Genomic DNA, 19,226 nt, shown 5'->3' with positions numbered 1-19,226 from the left:
AAATTTATGCCGCTCGCATAGCTACTAGCAAGTAGTATGTGCCAAATCAAGTAGACAAAGACAGATAGCTAGAAAGAAAGAGAAAGAGAAAGAGAGAGAGAGAGAGAGAGATCAAGAGATCGTTCGTGTTCCCTTAATTCGTTCAATCTCTCTTTTGCAAGAGTAATCGTGTAAGATTGGATGGCATTTGCGGATCATAAAGGTTTCAAGATAGACAATTATGATAAGAAAGTGGGACATGGGTTTTGTACTAGCAAGCTCCGCATTGTTACTTATCTTATCTAAAATCCTACGAAAGATAGAGACTATGCGAATTAGGAAGCGTATTGACTTTAAAATTGATTATATTGAGCCATTGAATTTATATATATATATATGTGTGTATGTGTGTGTGTATGTGTGTGTATGTGCGTGTATGTGTGTATTCCTTTCTGTTAAACAATAATAATTATTTATATATTATTTTTATATTATTTATATATTATTTATATATTATTTACTCTTTCCTGTTTAACAATAATTATTATTATTAAACAATAATAATTGGTGAAACAATAATAATGTTTAATGTAAATTGTATGTAAATTGTAATTAATTATAATATTTTAAATAAGAAAATTTTAATTGTATGTAATTTGTAAATAGTAATTAATGTAAATTGTAATTAATTTATAATATTTTAAACAAGAAGAATTAATATTTCATATATATATATATATTATATTAATATTTCATATATATATATATACATATACATATATACATATATATATATATATATATATACATACATGTATATAAGGAAAGATAATTAAATTGATATCGTTGAAGATCAAAAATTATTCTCAAATTACTCAACTCGTATTATATTTTCATTGTACAGAAAAAAAAAGAAAAAATAAAAAAAGAAATTGTTCGTCATTCTAGTATAATTTTCATTTCGATGCGAGATATAATAACATGCATGCTCGCGTCCGTTAATAATATCACTCTACGTATGTATGACGAAAAATTACAAGTACATGTAGTAGTCGTCTGCTCACTTATAAATAATAAAAAGGGAATAAAATTACGTCGGGAACGTGTTCTATCAAAAAAAAAAAAATAAATAAAAAACTACGTGTGTAGCCAATGAATCAATTAAATACATATATCGCTGGTACGTGGTAACTTGTTATTATTTATATTATTATATAGTTTCTCAATAATAATACAATAAAAATTATTTCATACGGAATCATAAATGAAAGCAAAATAATAATGTCTTCTAGTTTCTCGTATGAAACAACATTTCTTTTGAAAACAACGAGTAAAAAATTCATTCATGCGATGGCACATAAGAGTTATCGAGTTATACGATATAAAACTAGATGACGTAAGAAGAACATGTATTTAACTAATACATGCACAAAGCAACTTTATCCTTATACAACGTGAAATACAAACTACGAAAATATGAACAATCTAAGTCCGTGAATATTCGCGTATGTATCTCGTGATCTGTTGGTCGGTGGTTGCTTTATGAATATGTAAAGTCCATTGGATCTCGTTGTCACGAAACAAAATTGTTTACACTCTGCGTCAAATATTGACGTCAGTCTTGTAAATTTATTCGACGGGGAAATAATGTATCCCTTCAGTCTCTCTTTTTTTCTCATAAAGTAGAACAACGCCCTCGGATAAATGCAGACAAATTTTATTCTCGTCTAATGATCGTTAACTTTCTTAAAAATAAAATACGAAAGTTTTCGATATTGATTAACGTTTAATAACGCTCATATTGAACCATCAGAATTTTCTTCTTTTTCTGTTTTATTTATTTATTTCTTCCTTTCTCTTTTTTTTTTTTTTTTTTTTTATTCCATTTCATTACATCACCCTTCTTTTAATTAGCATTATTGATTGCTTATCATCATGTCCTCTTTTTGTTCTTTTTTCTTTCCTTTCAATTAAGCCATAACTTATTAAATTCTTATTTTAAAACTATTATTGCCGTAAGAAATAATTTTCTTTTCTCATTAACTTCAATTTAATAATAATAATAATAATAATAATAATAATAATAATAATAATAATAACAATAATAATAATAATAATAATAATAATAATAATCTAGAAAATAAATTGAACATCCTTTATATATTCGTATGAATATTTTTCACGTATTAAATCGGGAGTACGTGACGTAGAGCTTATTCTCGGCAATTTTTATGAAATAGATAAACAGAAAACTAATACGCGTCGCACATAACTAAACTAGTTTTATGCTTCGTACGAAATTGTCCTGTGACTTCGGGAAAATCCAGAGATTAAATAAAAGGGAAACTTTTCAGTTGACGGAAGACAAGCTTTTCTAAAAGTAAACGGTAAATATTCCTTTATATAGCTCGCATATACGCAACTACATATTTATGTATAAAGGTGTTAAAAACAATATATACGAAATACTTTTTACGAAGGACGTGAGATATCTAACTTACTAACTTTATTTCCTTTAACAACTAAGACAATATTGGTGCGATCGAAAAATTCCGAAGAAGATAAATTTATAGAGCGCCAAACCGTCGAACGTCTATGCATCATATATATGTATTATACTTAGATACTTATATACACACACACATATATATATATATATATATATTTATGTATGTACTTACGTCGATCGATCACACGATAATTTTATCGTTCCGCAGCCGGTGCAAGGGACGGTGGTGGAAGGAGATATCCTGTGATTGTGTTCGTGCATGGTGAAAGCTACGAGTGGAGCAGCGGCAATCCTTACGACGGCAGCGTCCTGGCGAGCTATGGTGGCGTTGTTGTAGTTACCATAAACTACAGACTAGGAATCCTCGGTAAGTGCTTATTATCTTTAGACGATACTTACATGATACGTGTTATACCTGTTTATATAACATACATATGTATATACCTGATCGACCCTTCTTTTTTTCTCTTTTTTTTTTTTTTTTTTTAACGAGTGATAGAACATTCACCATTTTATCTCTTTGAGAACTACTCGATCTTCGATCGTTGAATGAGGAAACTAAGTTATAATGGCGGATATGCTATCCATCTTTATTTCAATATCATTATCCTTATTTTATGGGATTATATAAACGATATACTACTATAGGTACTTATCGTACAAGATTATGTTACTCGTAAGATGGTCGTTCCATTTTTTACTTTAAGCGTTTCAAAGATATTTTCTAATAACGCATTTCTTTTTTGTTTCGTTGTTATTTTTTTTTTCTTCTACATTGCAATCAAATCTCTTGTTTATTTATCGTTTTTCATTTTCGTTGACTTACGAAAAAATAACTACGGTTACATCAAAATGTTATGGCAAAGCAATAAGGAGAAAAGAGTTTGGAGAACTAGATATCCATCCTGCGTTTTCAACCGTGTATTGTAAGCTCGCTTAGCGGAAAACTTAAATTGAAAATTTAAGTGAGAAAGGTTCAGCAATTTTTCCATTCTAGCAAGAAGAATAGAAAAGAAGACAGTAACATGGCATGACAGATATGTCGCATGTGGAATAACAAATTGAATGTGACCTATTGCTTTTGCATTTGTGTGCGCTTCATATTTTTCTTTTTCCTTTCTTTCTTTCTTTCTTTCTTTCTTTCTATCTGCCTCTTCTTTTTTTCTTTCCTTCATATTTTTTTTTAACTCGACTCTGTCTTTGTTTTCTATTCTCTCTCTCTCTCTCTCTCTCTCTCTCTCTCTCTCTCTCTCTCTCTCTCTCTCTCTCTGTCTGTCTGTCTCTCTTGTTCTGTTTTACATATAAAAATAAAAGAACTTCACCTGCCAGTTAAAGAAGAAAGAACGTAACAATAAAATTTCTTCTAATACCACCATTCGCTGTTTGACTGATATAAATAAAAAAACCATATACACACATATATAAAAAAAAAAAAAGGAGAGAGAGAGAGAGAGAGAGAGAGAAAGAAAGTATCAAACTATCAGATCCATTGGTTCCATAAACTTGTAGCAAACGCAAACAGCCGACACTTGTTAAATTATTTCTCACTTCTAGCAACTCCGAAAGAAACGAGAACCGAATATAGCTGATAACTTATAAATTCTGAATAAGTGATCAACCAAAAGCGTTGTGTGTATTTTCGTTGAAATGTTATACGTTCCGTGAAAAGCTGAAAAACGGGAATATAGAATCGTTATTGAACGAAACAATATTGAGATTCGATGCTTTCTTATATTTCTAGAAAAGTTGCTATATTCCTGAGGAATTTTATGAAAATATGATTTTTCTTCAAATGTAACAATATCGTAGTAATAATAATAATAATTATTATAATAATAGTAATAATGATGATGATAATAATAATAATAATAATAATAATAATAATAATAATAATAATAATAATAATAATAATAATAATAATAATAATAATAATAATAATAATAATCATCATCGTTGTCGTCGTTCGAGCTCATAAGTATTCGAACATATTTACATTATCATTCAATATATATTCGTCGACATTTGAATTAATTTCAACGCAATATCATCCAACGGAACACATAATTTTATGACAATTTGTGCGATGTTAAATCATACGGGTGATATGAGAAAAAGTGGAGGGGGATGATGGGATACAGGACGAAGGGGTAGGGGAATAAAGAGGTTATTGAGGTACGTGAATACGCTTATACGAAGTGGACTAACCGTAAGCCGGTTTGTTTTGATTACAGGCTTTCTAAATGCCAACACAGATTCGCACTTACGGTCGCCGGCAAATTACGGGCTAATGGATCAAATCGCAGCGTTACATTGGGTACAAGAGAACATAGCCTATTTCGGAGGTGATCCTGGAAACGTGACGTTAGTTGGTCATGGTACAGGTGCTGCCTGTGTCAATTTCCTCATGACTAGTCAGGCCGTACCTGACGGTAAGTAATTAAATTTTTTTTTAATTTTTTTATTATCATTATCATCACTAATAAGTCCCCTTGATTTACCTCCCTTTCTGATCTTACGCTCACACGATTTATCAGATTCATACATCTGTCGAATTTCCATTTATTTTTTCAATAATTACTCGTAATCGATATACCCATAGGTGTTGTGTGTCAATTAAGAAAAAGTGTTATTGTTACTTAATTATAGTAGAACGATCATCGTTGTATTATCGTATGACTTTATACGTCATATATATGTAATTATTATTATAATTATGATGATATCTGATAAAAATTTATTTCAATCGTGTGAAATATAAAATAAAAAAAGATAAATAGATATAGTTACAATTAACATATGATTCTTACGAGAGAATGAATATCCTGGCCCTTGTAATAATTATCGTTAAACGCGAAATCTCCAAATGTTAATGGCGTATCATCGATCGCAATTATTGTAATGGTGTTATGAATATTAGTGCCTCGGAGACTCGCGAATCGTTGAAGGCAACGAATATCGGTTAACACGAATGCAATACGTATAATTAAAAGCACGTGTATCTGTGCCATATATGGCACGTGTATCTGTGCCATATATGACACATATAGGTGCGAACAAATCGATACTCTATCGGTATCATGCGTAAGCAATTCTCGTTAAAAACCGACGGATGGGCCATTAACAGACAATTTACTCTTACGATCTATACGAACCATGTGGTTTTTAACATTCAACCATTCTTGAAGTACTCGTTCTTAATCGACTTTATGCATTAACAAACATCGATACTGAAGATAAATTTGAAATCATAAAAAACAAAAGTAACAAAAAAAAATGTTTTTTCTTTAATAATAATATTAAGATCAAAATTGTGCATATATACGACATCACACATACATCTACGTATATCATCTTTCTTTAATGATAACATTACGCGAATTTTATTTTATATATCCGAACTTTTATCTTTTTAAAAATGTTTATAATTCATTTTTTATACACAGGACTCCTTTTTCATCGCGGAGTTTTGATGTCAGGTAGCGCGCTCTCGCCTTGGGCGCTGGTAAGAGGGGCTGCTAATTACGCTATGCAAGTTGCCAAACATCTGAATTGCTCGTCGGTGAGTAGCTCTCGCTTGCATTGTTAATATACAAGAAAAGAAGGGAATTCTTTTTTCTATTTTTTTTCCATTTTCTTTTTGTTTTTTTTTTTTTTTTTTTTTTTTTAATCACGGACAAATAACGATATACCAGGTAGATATTAGCGTTGGAAATATTCCACAGATTGAAATATTCTAAATGAAAACATTCGTTGAATAATCTTTAATATTATCGTAAATTAATTTAAAAATCAAAACGATGCGCATAAACGATATATTATTATATGTCTTTAAACGACGATTAATCTTATAATTTCGTTACTTCATTATTTCATTATCGTTGAATTCATGAAAAAAACAAATAGAACGATTATCATTAAGAAAATATATTATAATCGTTTCGAACGTGAAATTTCTTTTTCATTTTCAAACTTTCAACATACTTATTCAAATATATTTATTATCTATTAACAATTTAATACATTTAATTTAATAACGAAAATATATATATATATATCTCTCTCTCCTCTCTCTCTCTCTCTCTCTCCTCTTTCTCTCTCTTTCTCTCTCTCTCTCTCTCCTCTTTCTCTCTCTTTCTCTCTCTCTCTCTCTTTCTCTCTATCGAAAACGTACGAGTAAAAATGAAATAAATTTAATTCATTAACGAAAAAATATCTCTCAAAAATGGATTAGTATCGAGTTAAGTAATAATGACATTTGAGAATTGAGGGATGCTGAATCAATTTAAATAGAAATTCGAGAGTCGAATGAGAAAACTGAAAATATTTGTATATTATATGTATACATATATCTATGTATATATGTATGTATATATATATATATATATATATATATATATATATATATATTAGATACACATATAAAAGACGTATAGAGAACGTAACTGAAATAGTTTGAATTAGTTGAGTAGACCGTGGTGACCCTTTCCTTATACGATCACGATCGGTGAAATTCAGTTAGTATCTGAACGCCACAGTGCCGATTGACTTTAATTCGAGTGTACGCAAATGAATTGCTTTAACGCCGTCTCGGTAATTGCCCCTGGAAATCCAGCTTGACGTAGACGGAGGTTTGCCGCAATCGAATGTCGGCGTAGTCCGCATTCGCACACGAAATTCTATCTCGATGACGATCTCTTCTCTCTCTCTCTCTCTCTCTCTCTCTTTCTCTCTCTCTCTCTCTCTCTTTCTCTCTCTCTCTCTCTCTCTCTCTCTTGCTCTCTCTCTCTATCTATCTATCCCTCTATCTTTTTCTATTTTTCACTGTCTTTTTTTCAGTTTCGTAAAAATTGACTCCATCGATATAAACTTTGAACATGTTTAATATAAATGTTTAATTATTTTATTCTTTTTCCTAAATTATCATCGGGTTTCGAAAACAAGTAAATGAATATATTCTAATATATAATATAATGTAATAATAATATATATATATATATATATGTGTGTGTGTTAATTTAAATTTTATACGTGTTCATTTAAAATTTTATTAAAGTATACTTTTATAAATTAACACGTCCATTATATTAATTAATCTATTAAAATTATTATTCTCTGAATATTTTTTTCTCTCTGTATATATTTATTCTATATATATATATTAAAAGATTATATATATATATATATATATATATAATTACTTAATCCATTAAAAATATTATTTTGTATATATTTCCTTAAAGCGTATAATATTTATTTAAATTATTTTCTAATTATAAAATAATTAATTCTTCACAACGCTACGGATAATACTAATACAAAAATGAAAAATATCTAGAATCATCTCAAATCGTTTAAAATCGTTCTGATCGATAAATCAAATCGTTGAAATAAGAATAAAAAAACAAACAAAAAAAAAAGAAAAACAAAGAAAAAACAAGAAAAAAGAATTTCATTCCCCCTATCCTTCTCTTATCGTTAATTCGCTAACCATACACGAGAGCAGAGATTTTTATTTCTTCTTTTTGCTTCTTTTTTCCTTTTTCTTTTTTTTATAAAGTTTCTCTACACGAAACGAAACGACCATTCGTTTATTTGAAAAATATCTCTCAACACGGTCATCACACCATGCGTATTACGTAGTCCGTTTCCTTCTACGGTTTAAAACTTTCACGGTTCAAAACGGCCGAACTTTCTACACGTGAAAATTTCTCGAATTCGAAAAGAGCAATATTTGCGAGCTATATTTTTACAAAATTACACTGGTCTTATTCTTTTCATATAGCTCTCATATAGTCTATACCTTTTTGATATCCTTACAAAGATTTACAAAACCAAATCGTAACACTCGCATTTCGAGTCTATCTGCCTTTTTTTTTTTCATCGCCCTAATTTCAACATTTTTATTCGACGATAAATTTGGTTCGTTCCTTTTTTGCAGACAGTGATACGGATTTACTACGTTCTAATCCGAACTCCTATAAGCTCGTCAGATCGTTAGAATCGTGAGAGATGTGTGGAGTAAATTAATTGAAAAGAGAAAAGGGGAAAGAAAAAGAGGCAACGGGAAAGAAAATTACCTCGGCAATAATTGCCATTCTTCTTTCGTTTGTCTTGATTACAGCGTCGAACAAAGTTGTGATACAATTTAATTGAATACGAACGAGTCAGACACTCGTTCGTTTTTTGAAAAAAAAAATCAATTTTTTTACGTAATACTATTTTCGTAAATATATATGTGTGTGTATGTATGTGTATATTTGTGTGTGTTTGTGTCTGTTGTGTGTTGTGTGTGTGTATGCGTGTGTGTTTATATAAATATAATATATTTTAGAGATAATCCTCTTGTAGATAATAAATATAATATTTTTTCACGATCTCGAGATCATCCTTGTAGATCAAAAAGATCGAGCAAGTTATTAGAAAGTAATTGAAAATATATTTCATGGGATAGCTAGTACGATTTTTATTGCTCGATTGTAATGTCGCAATATACTATATTCTGAAGGGCGAATATATATCTATATCATTTCTCAACGATATTTTCATTCATTTTCAGCATTGTTGTTGCACTTCACAAGAATCGATGATCGCGAGTTTCAATGGAAAAAACGTAATCCCATTCCGGTTTTCCATTCCATCTGTATTGTATTTCTTTTCTATCACTTCTGTAATCGGAAATATCTACTCTTCTACCACCATCACCAACCACTCCTCACTCCCTCTCACCAACTCGCATCTCATCGATATCACGTGAAATCGTACTTTCTGCGAGTAGGAAACATTTTTTTCTTTTTCCTTTTTTTCTTTTTTTTTTTTTTTTTTTTTTTTTTTTGAAAACGCTCGACTTCACAATCTCATCTCAACTCTTTCAATTATTTTCCATATATGGCTACAATCGAACATTACATTTTTTATTTTTTTAACATACGATGATATATTAGAATGATAATATATTATACATATATATATATATATATATATATATATATATATACATATATATATATGTGTGTGTGTGTATGTGTGTGTGCAGATATTATAAAAATATAAAATATCGTAATATGATCATATGAATAACAATAATTTTACTAATAAATTTCAATAATAAATTTCAATATAAATTTGCATAAATCATAAAACAACGTTTATCTATAGATACACGTTAATAAATATTCAATTTATACATGTTAATGGGATATAAACATTAGAAAAGTATTACTTGATTAAATCTCATATTTGTAACAAAAAATTATCTGCTGTAATTTGAATATTTCTTTTTCTTTTTTCTTTTTCTTTTCTTCTTTTTTTTTTTTTTTTTTTTTTTTGTAAAAGTTTGCAACGGGTTTAAATTCGTCCTACATTTCTTTTTTCTGCATCCGTCACCACGGAAAGTTGTACTTTCTGGAAACGAACGAAAAAAAAAAAGAAAGAAAAGGAAAAAGAAAAAGATGGAAGAAAAAAGAAAAAAAAAGAGAGAGAGAGAGAGAAAGAGAGAGATTCTGAAAATTCCATGAAAAGAGATGTCCTTTCGATCTGAAAAGTTGTCTAAAAAAGGAATATTCTCTCTGGCAGGTTGCTGGTGATCCACAAGCGCTGTTACGGTGTCTCAGGGACGTACCGTTGAACACTTTGATATCGGTACCGGTGAAGGGTCTAGAATTTGCTCCAGCCTTTGGCCCAAGCATAGACGGTGTTGTCATCGATCCAGGAGATCCCGAGGATCAAGACTTCACATTGCAAGTGGATACGATCAACACATTGAACAACATTTTATTGAGAAAGGACGTCGTGGCAAAGCTCTCGAGGTATTTTGTCTCACTTCATTATTTGTCCTACACTTGTGACATAAACCTTAAAAGCAAATTTCCAATCGATAAAATACGATTTCTTTTTTCTTATAATATTTAACTTTTTCTTTGCTTTTTTCTTTTTTTTTTCTTTTTTTTTCTTTTTTTTTTCTTTTTTTTTTTTTTTTTTTTTTTTTTCTTATACATAAATTTATTTTTATACAGATTTGATTATATAAAATATAGATTCTATAGAACGGGCTCAGAAGTTCTCTAGATAATATTAAAAATCAAAAATTAAAAATCGAAAAATAGTAATTAATTTTTAAGAAGATACAAATGACAAACTTTTAGATCCATCCTGTGTTATATAAAATTATTCATATAATATAGATATATATGTTGTCGACGTAATTATGATTATGATATTTGATTGATCCGTTTAACTTTATAAGGTATATCATTTTTTATGTTGATTATACGAATATGGAATATGAATGAAAATATAAAAATAAAAAAAGAAACAAACAAACAAAGAAACAAAACAGGTTGATACATTCGACCTTGAAATTCTGAAGGGCAACGCTTGAAGAAATTCCATTATTATTAAAAGAAAAGATTATTAGATATGTAAATTCGAAAATAAAAGACCGAACATGAATCTGGTTTTTCCTTTAAAAACATTACGAGAAATAATTGTACCGGAAACGTTACTTGGCAACCTTTGACTTTTACCTCATAATACGAAGACACTCGTTAACGTCGCTGAATTGCCGCCTAAGTGGCTGCCGCATAAGGATGAATGTTAAATTATCGCGATGCAAAGTAGTACCTCTTTGCCATTCTCCTTTCTGAAGTGAGCTCGTTTCTTAATTTAGTCGTTTAACGAACGTAATCACGTTCAAAATGTACGAAATTCACTGGCTCCTATTTCTTTTCTTTTTCCTTTTCTTTCTCTCTCTCTCTCTCTCTCTCTCTCCTTCTGTTTTTTTTCTTTTTTTTTTTTTTTGTGTTCATAATTCGACGACAAAAATGACGGCTTCATATTTCGAGCTAATTAACACACTTTTATAACCTTTTAATTATTATTAATGTTATTCTTTAGAAAATATCTCAAACGTGTCTATGCACTTAATTTTTTGTATTCAAAAGTATCCTTGTGAATTAAACACCTCCGGTTTATTAATAACGCTATTTTAAAGCTAAAGTGCATAAATAACATTATTTGTTATGTCTATGTTTAAATATGTACACATGCGCATTTTATAATCAACAAGTAAATTATTTTTTCTATTTTGTATTCATTTTCTGTACTTTCTTTTTTTTTTTTTTTTTTTCTTTTTCTTTCATTATTTTTAGGTACGATCTAATGGTAGGTGTAGTACGTTCCGAAGCGTATTTTTCATTAACCGCGGACGACGCTCAATACGGTATTGAAGCCGACAGAAGAACGAAAATACTTCGAGAATTCGTACGGAATACTTACACGTATCATCAACCAGAAATTTTGGCTACGATCATTAATGAATACACGGATTGGGAGAGACCCGTCCAGCATCCTGTTAATATTAGGTACGTTAATGTTTCTCATTATTAATTTTATCTTTTAAAAACATATCAGAAAGTCATAATACACATTTACACAAAATTTTTACACGTTCGCATTGAAAGGAATCACTACTGCAAAATATTAGATACTCTTCATATATTCTATAAATTATTAACATTTTTGTAAATTTATTTCGCAATCCTGTAAATAATGCATTTCAACAAAATTTATTCAAAAATCTTAAAATCTTAAATTTAAGTAATAAATTTAATCATTTCGAAATGTTTTCTATTCTAAGTATCGAATGAAACTTAAAGAAATATTCCGTTCTGTATGAGATATGTTTCTTCGATCCTTTTTAAAATCCTCTTGCTTCTTTCAACAAGTTTATTACGTTCGATTTGTTGTCTATTTTTACTATGCTCGTGTGAAACGTAGGTTTACTATCATGAAAACGAATTATAATTCAAGAGAAACGAATTTACTAAATGAAATTTCTTGTATTTTTTGTTTAGTCGGGACAATTCGCACTTCACAAAGAAATTTACGAAAGTCGAATCATGAATTTTTCAGAGACGAGACACTAGAAGCTCTTGGCGATGCTAACACTGTCGCACCCGCTACAAGAACTGCGGATCTTCACAGCCAATCTCATCGAAACTCCTATCTCTATGTTTTCGACTATCAAACCAAATTCGGAGACTATCCTCAGGTAGATAAATTAAAATATCATCGAAATTGTAACATTTAAATTTATTTACTTTAACATATTTAGTATTCAGATAGGAAGAATGATATTTTATATCATTCTATATTTTTCTTTTTCTCTTTTTTTTAATTCATTAATATATATATATATATATATATATATATATATATATATATATATATATATATCTGAATCGTTTTTATTCGAATATTAAACACTACAATATTGAAAGAAAGAATATATCGAAATTATATCGACTCGTTTTGATAAATCATATAAGACAACGCTGATAAAAGGAATATATTATTGAAAAATATATATATACACATATATAAGTATAAATATATTAACGAAATTAAAGAAAGTACGAAAAAGTAAATTTCGAATAATTAACTCTTTTCAAATATTAAAAATAAATATCGATTATATTAATACATATTAATTTAATTAATATATATATATATATATTTTTATATAATATATATATATGTTATCATTAAATTCTTATCTATAAATATTTCTTTTTTTTTTTAAATTTAATAAATATCTTTTTTATAATAATTTTTCTTACTTTTAAATTACACTTGATATTAATTAAATCAAATTATAAAATAATTAAATATTTAAAAATTTTTATTTTAAATAAATATTAATTATCTATCAGTTATAATTTATAAAGTAACTACCCAATCACATCATTAGTTATAATAAGAATAATTATAAAAATTTATCTATACATTATAATATATGACATATCTTAAATTATTTATTTATTAGGAGAATAATTACTTTATTTAAATACTTATACTCTTTTATATTATTATATTTAATTTAAATATTTATATATATATATATATATATATATATTAAAAATTTCATAAAATATCAAAAAATCAATAAATTTTTCTTTTTAGTAATTTTTTTATTAAAAATAAGATAAAAACATATATTTTTTTTTAATAATATATATATATATATTTCTATATAATATATATATATATATATATATATATATATATGTGTAGATATAGATATAGATGCTGTATATATATATATGTACAGCACATATTCATCCGCATAATTTTGCATTCATTTCCATTTTGTTTCATTCTGATCTCTCTATCTTTCTCTCTCTCTCTCTCTCTCTCTCTCTCTCTTCTCTCATCCTTTCTCTCACCCTTTCTCTTTATCTACCTATCCATCTCTCTCTTTCTTAACAATCGAAAGCATACTTATCGGCCGTTATCGCGCCTCCCGCCGACTTCTCATCCCCATCTTTTTCTTTCCTTTGTTGTACCAGCGCCGAGGAGCATGTTCCTCGCTTAAAAAGGGCTAGTGTCGACGATAACGAAGCCGAGACGTCTCTCCAACATAAAGAAACTCTGTATGTATGTATGCGTCCACGCGCACGTGGTTGTGTGTCTATATGTATGTATGTACGGCTCGCTCGCGAGCAAGCTCGAATTAGAAACGAACTGGCGGTGTAGCTACATAATTGAACGGAGCGAACAGAATAAGCCCCGCTTCGAAAGTTTCGCTTTATTTACGAGACCGTGAGCCCGACGATGCTCGCTTTTGCAAGATTCTCCGATACCAGCTTCACGATGATTATTATTCCTCTTTCCCAGAATTTCCTTTCTTCCTGCATTTCATTTCTCCTATTCAAGGCCCAGGAATATTCTCCACTTTGCTTCTTATCGTCCCTTATAATCTATACACAGTTACCTTTATTTTAGTCCATATCCCGTTTAATATCGTTAAGTTACGCGGCTCAGTTCGCCAAAAATTTGTCATCAAATCTATCCCTCTTAAACGGAATCTTAAAGAAACAAAATTAAATTAAGGTGAAAATACTTATGCAATTCTCTGTCTAATACTATATTTAACGATGTATAATTATCAACGTTTCAAATGGTAATTGCAAATATTAAGTAAAACTAGAAAATAATAATACATAAACATCGACGTTGTAGAAACATGAATCGTTAATCTTCAATTTTAATTGACAACGAAGCCATTTTTGTTTCGTTGAACGAAATTACAACTTACTTATTCACTTATTTATCGCATTTCTATTCTTATTTTATCGCATTTCTAATATTATTTTATCGCATTTCTAATATTATTTTATCGCATTCCTGTGATCTTTTCATAAAGTGAAATTACGACGAAATGTAAGTTGACAAAATGAAATGTAATATAACGATCGAACGGCACGTAGTTATAAGATAAAACCAATTTTAGCAGTCTCTAGACTAGAGAATACGACGAGTAGTTCGTTTCTAGACTAGAGAATAGAGTTAATCCTCGTACTTTTTTCGATTAACATCGGACTGTCTCGTTCTACCTCGTAGAGTTCCATTTCTTATAGACGCCATCTTGCTTTCGAGGAGAAAAGCGCTATCTAACGGTACTGCTTTGCATGAGAATAGCTTTGGCTGCCGTCCATTCCAACGTGGTGAACATCGTCGTTGTTCGTTACCCACCGTAGTATCGTCTTCTTCTTCGTCGTCGTCGTCGTCGTTGTCGTAGTCGTCGTCATTGTCGTATCGGCGGAACATATCCAAAATGAAACCGTATTAACCTTCTCCCTTAGTTTTTCTCCTTTTGGTCTGAACAAAGACGATCTATCCCATCCAACCCCGAAACACAAACCGTGTATTACCCGCAAACGATCCTAGAAACCTCCTTGCCGTGTTACTCCTTCCTTGCATTCTCTTCCTGTTACTCTTCCTAACCAGTAATTGTTCGCCACTCGGTAGTTTTCTTGCTTTCGCAAAAAAGTCTAACCCTCTCGAATACGAATGTCCTATTTTTATCGATGATATTTCCTTCCCTTTCTCTCTCTCTCTCTCTCTCTCTCTCTCTCTCCTCTCTTTTCTTTGTTATCTTCTCTTTTTTACGCAAACTCCATTCCTGTTTCCTCTACTACTTCAACCACCATTCCACCACCGATATCCACTCACTACAAAAGAAGTACATTTAATTATTTCTTCATAGCATTGAATTTTTCTTTCGTTGTTCTTAATCACTTTTTAAGAAATACAAAAGGAAGAAAAATATATAGAAAAGTTTGATATTTATCGTTTCTACCTTTTTTTTATAAGAGTACTTCATCCTCTTCTCCTTTGCTTACTCCTTCTTCTCTTTCCTCTTCTTCTTTTTTCTTCCTCTTCTTTTTTCTTCTTCTTCTTCTTTTTTCTTCTTCTTCTTTTTTCTTCTTTTTCCTTCTACTTCTTTTTTCTTCTTTTTCCTTCTCCTTCTTCTTTTTTCTTCTTCTTCTTCTTCTTTTTCTTCTTTTTCTTCTCCTTTTACGTTTTCCTTTTTCTTTTCGATATTAGACCTTGCAAGATGACAGCGATGATTGATCGACTCTGCGGTTTGGCAGACAAGCTCGGAAATATTCGCCGAAGTCTCGAATTAATTCCCGAACGAAGGATCGATAGCGATGCCAAAACGGTTTTCTGTGTGACGCGTGATGCAAAAATATATTAAAAAAAAAAAAAAAAAAAAAAAAAAAAAAAAGGAAAAAAAGAAATAGAAAAGAGAAGAAGAAAAGAAAAAAAAATAATAAAAAAATATTATTCGAAGCATGATTCATTTATAATTCATTTCTTTTACCAGTATAAGTAATCAACGGTACTATTGAGAAATGTATTAAAAAAATTGTCTAAGTACACAATTTATGAATAATTTTCATTTCCATTGACAAATTATTAACAATAATTAAGGAACGAATTATCTGACAAAAGAAAATACGTATATAATAATCAATTTGTTGATACTGAAAAAGTATATGTGAAAGTCTTACAGATTCGAAGTTATTTTTTCGAAAGCATTTCAAAATGTTTCGTATAGGATTGATCGTGATGCGTTACTATGTCGAAACTACGTTTAAGCTTTCCCATTAAACTTCATGCGCATACGTGTTCTCGCCTTTCGTGGAAACATTTCAACGAGTTTTCACTTTTCCTTTTCGCAGAGACCGGGCTGTATCCATGGCGAAGAGCTACCATATTTTTTTGGAGCACCGATAGTCGGAGGCTTGGCACACTGGCCGAAAAATTACACCAGAGCGGAAATTGCTCTATCCGAAAGTGTTATATTGTACCTGACGAATTTCGCGCGTACTGGGTATGTATATATGTATGTATATATGTATGTATGATACATACACGTTTAAATGATGTCCTTTACCTTTCTATCGATTTCTTCGTTCAGAACAAGACGAAGCTCGAATATTTCGGTAACTCACTGGAATAGAAAAAAAAAAAAAAGAAAGAAGGAAAAAAGAAAAAAGTCTTATGCTTAGACACTAAAAACTACGAATGTACTTCGAATTTAATTCGTATATTTATTTTACCCTATCACATTCATAGTAATCCTAACGAGGGTACGCCCGATCCTGGTCCAATGGGTTCGAGACCCGAGCGTACGAAGTTCAAGAACATCGATTGGACCGCTTACGAGGCGGTGCACAAGAAATATCTAAGTATAGGTAAGTTCGACTTTTTAGAAAATTAAACCATTTTTTACATATTCCTTCTCCTTCTCCTAATATCTTCTCCTCTTTTGTACATTTTATTTTTTCAAGTACCTATATAACCAACTAAAACGATTATTTTATACATATTTTATTACTTAATACTCTTTCCATTAGAAATGTATAATTATTTATAGTTTCACATTAATTAAAGCAAAAGTGAAACGTAAAAAATATTGTTGAAAAATACGCAGTCACTCGTTAACTGCAACCGTAAAACAATAAACCGTTTGTTTACTCCCCCCCTCTCTCTCTCTCTCTCTCTCTCTCTCTTCCTCTCTCTTTCACTCGTTACACGCATTCCACGTTGTAGTAACATACGTTATTCCTACGTTCACATTTGTCTTCCTCTTCCTCTCATTTTCCCAGTGTACAAAGTCCTCACGTGAATAGGTCAAAGTTTCGAAGTTTGACGCTCGGCACACGCTCTGTGAACATTGGCAACGAGTGCAGCACGAGATCGCTCAGCGACAATAATTAATTACCCCTGACGTTCGCATGAAAGCATTCTTCGCTTAAGAGGTAGAAAAGCCAAGTGAGTTCCAACTTTTTGGGGAACGAGGAAAAGCCCTGAATACATTTCCCATCGAGCGTTCTAATCGTTTTTCATAAAAGAAATAGTTCTCCTTAATTCTGAACCGTCCATCGTCGGATTCTTTATTCTCCCTTTATTCGATGGTCCACCTTTATATCTTTAGTTGCCTGAGTATAGCCATCCGTATTACAGAACTCAAGTCAAAGTTGAAGAACCACTACAGAGCGCACAGGCTCTCCTTTTGGTTGAATCTCGTGCCTGATCTCCATAAACCTGGTTCCGACGACGTTCCTAGGTCCCATCATCTTTTGGATGCGGAACAGGTAAAATGATAATAATTTCATCTATCGATAACGATATCGTCTTTTCTCATTTTCAAACGTTCATCCTATAATCGAATCGGTGTAACTAATGATTTTCATATGAAAAGTTTAGATATGTATATTCGAAATTGCTCGATAAGATTGTGAGTTTTATAAAAAAAAAAAAGAAATTCTTTTATCGTTCCCTATCGATAACGAAAAATTTTGGAAATTTCAGGTACCACCAAGATTCATTCAAAGAGTACCAACGACGGCACGTACGACGACATCGGAAGTGACGATTGTTGATAGGCCACAAAACGGTTCAACCGCAATACCAAGCGAATTAGCTTTCGAGGATTCAATCAGTCAACCGGAAGACGGTTTTGCTGCTTACTCGACAGCACTCAGCGTGACGATAGCGATCGGTTGTAGTCTTTTAATCCTGAACGTTTTGATATTTGCTGGGGTCTATTATCAACGTGACAAGAGCAATCAACATAGTTGTTCGAAGAAACGACAGGAGAACGGACAAATGCCAAACAATATATGTGGCGAATTAGAAACGAAGACTGCCGAGAGACATCATATACAGCACATACCACCCCCTGAATTCGCAGATCTACAAAATAATACTTGTCATGTGCCGATGCCTCCACCACCTCCGAAAAATACGAAACCGGGAAAACCAACTCAAAATCTTATCATCAGCCCTAATCAATTGCAACAGGAAAGTCTAGCTATGTCGGCTGCCGGCACATTGAAAAAAGGACATAATCATCAGCAACAGATCATGGAGGAACTAAGGGTTTGACTTTAGGAGTTTCTACCTTACCGATATGTACCGCGACGGATCCATCCAACAGAAAAGAACTCTCGATAAAATGGGCCTATCGGTTAGGAGGCTCGTACGCAAAACTGTACGCAAACTGTTAATTTCTTTCTCGTATCTCGCGATAAACAAAGAATAAGAAGAAGGGAGAGAGAGAGAGAGAGAGAGAGAGAGAGAAAAGAAAAAAAATAAAAAGCGCACGACACAAAACGCGAGAGAACGTATCCGTCTTCGTCGTCCTCTCAATACGGTCGAGTCGACGCCGATTATGCCAAAATAACAAAAAAAAAGAAAAAAGAAAAAGAAGAAAAAAAAACTTAAAAAATAAACCGACTGTTTTCTACCTTTAACAAAAATTACCGACCAACTGCCGAGAATTCTTAGTATTCGATCAAGAAACTAATCTGCCATAATCCGTAGAGAAAAAGCCTCAATCGTTCGAGACTTTGACCTTTGGACCGAACACTATACATACGAAACG

At 31.0% G+C, this 19,226-nt stretch overlaps 1 protein-coding gene across 3 annotated transcripts in view; it reads left to right on the top strand.

Annotated features, from left to right (window-relative positions):
- LOC124951849 (neuroligin-4, X-linked) overlaps positions 1–19,226 on the top strand; it is a 200,752-nt gene that overhangs the window by 180,449 nt on the left and 1,077 nt on the right. For 2 of the 3 annotated variants that reach the window (XM_047500801.1, XM_047500803.1), the window contains 10 exons: positions 2,697–2,855; positions 4,720–4,917; positions 5,932–6,047; positions 10,061–10,293; positions 11,635–11,847; positions 12,398–12,536; positions 16,516–16,667; positions 16,913–17,031; positions 17,804–17,934; positions 18,152–19,226. The exon at positions 18,152–19,226 is cut by the window's right edge and continues 1,077 nt beyond it. In XM_047500801.1, the coding sequence (XP_047356757.1) occupies positions 2,697–2,855; positions 4,720–4,917; positions 5,932–6,047; positions 10,061–10,293; positions 11,635–11,847; positions 12,398–12,536; positions 16,516–16,667; positions 16,913–17,031; positions 17,804–17,934; positions 18,152–18,727 (2,036 nt within the window). In that variant the 3' untranslated portion in view covers positions 18,728–19,226. The remainder of the gene's footprint in view (positions 1–2,696; positions 2,856–4,719; positions 4,918–5,931; positions 6,048–10,060; positions 10,294–11,634; positions 11,848–12,397; positions 12,537–16,515; positions 16,668–16,912; positions 17,032–17,803; positions 17,935–18,151) is intronic. The other variant, XM_047500802.1, reaches the window with a different exon arrangement.

The sequence above is a fragment of the Vespa velutina genome, chromosome 9 (genome assembly GCF_912470025.1).
Source record: "Vespa velutina chromosome 9, iVesVel2.1, whole genome shotgun sequence".
Classification (NCBI taxonomy): domain Eukaryota; kingdom Metazoa; phylum Arthropoda; class Insecta; order Hymenoptera; family Vespidae; genus Vespa; species Vespa velutina.
The sequence above is the reverse complement of the archived record's forward strand: the minus strand, read 5'-3'. Positions and strand labels throughout refer to the sequence as shown.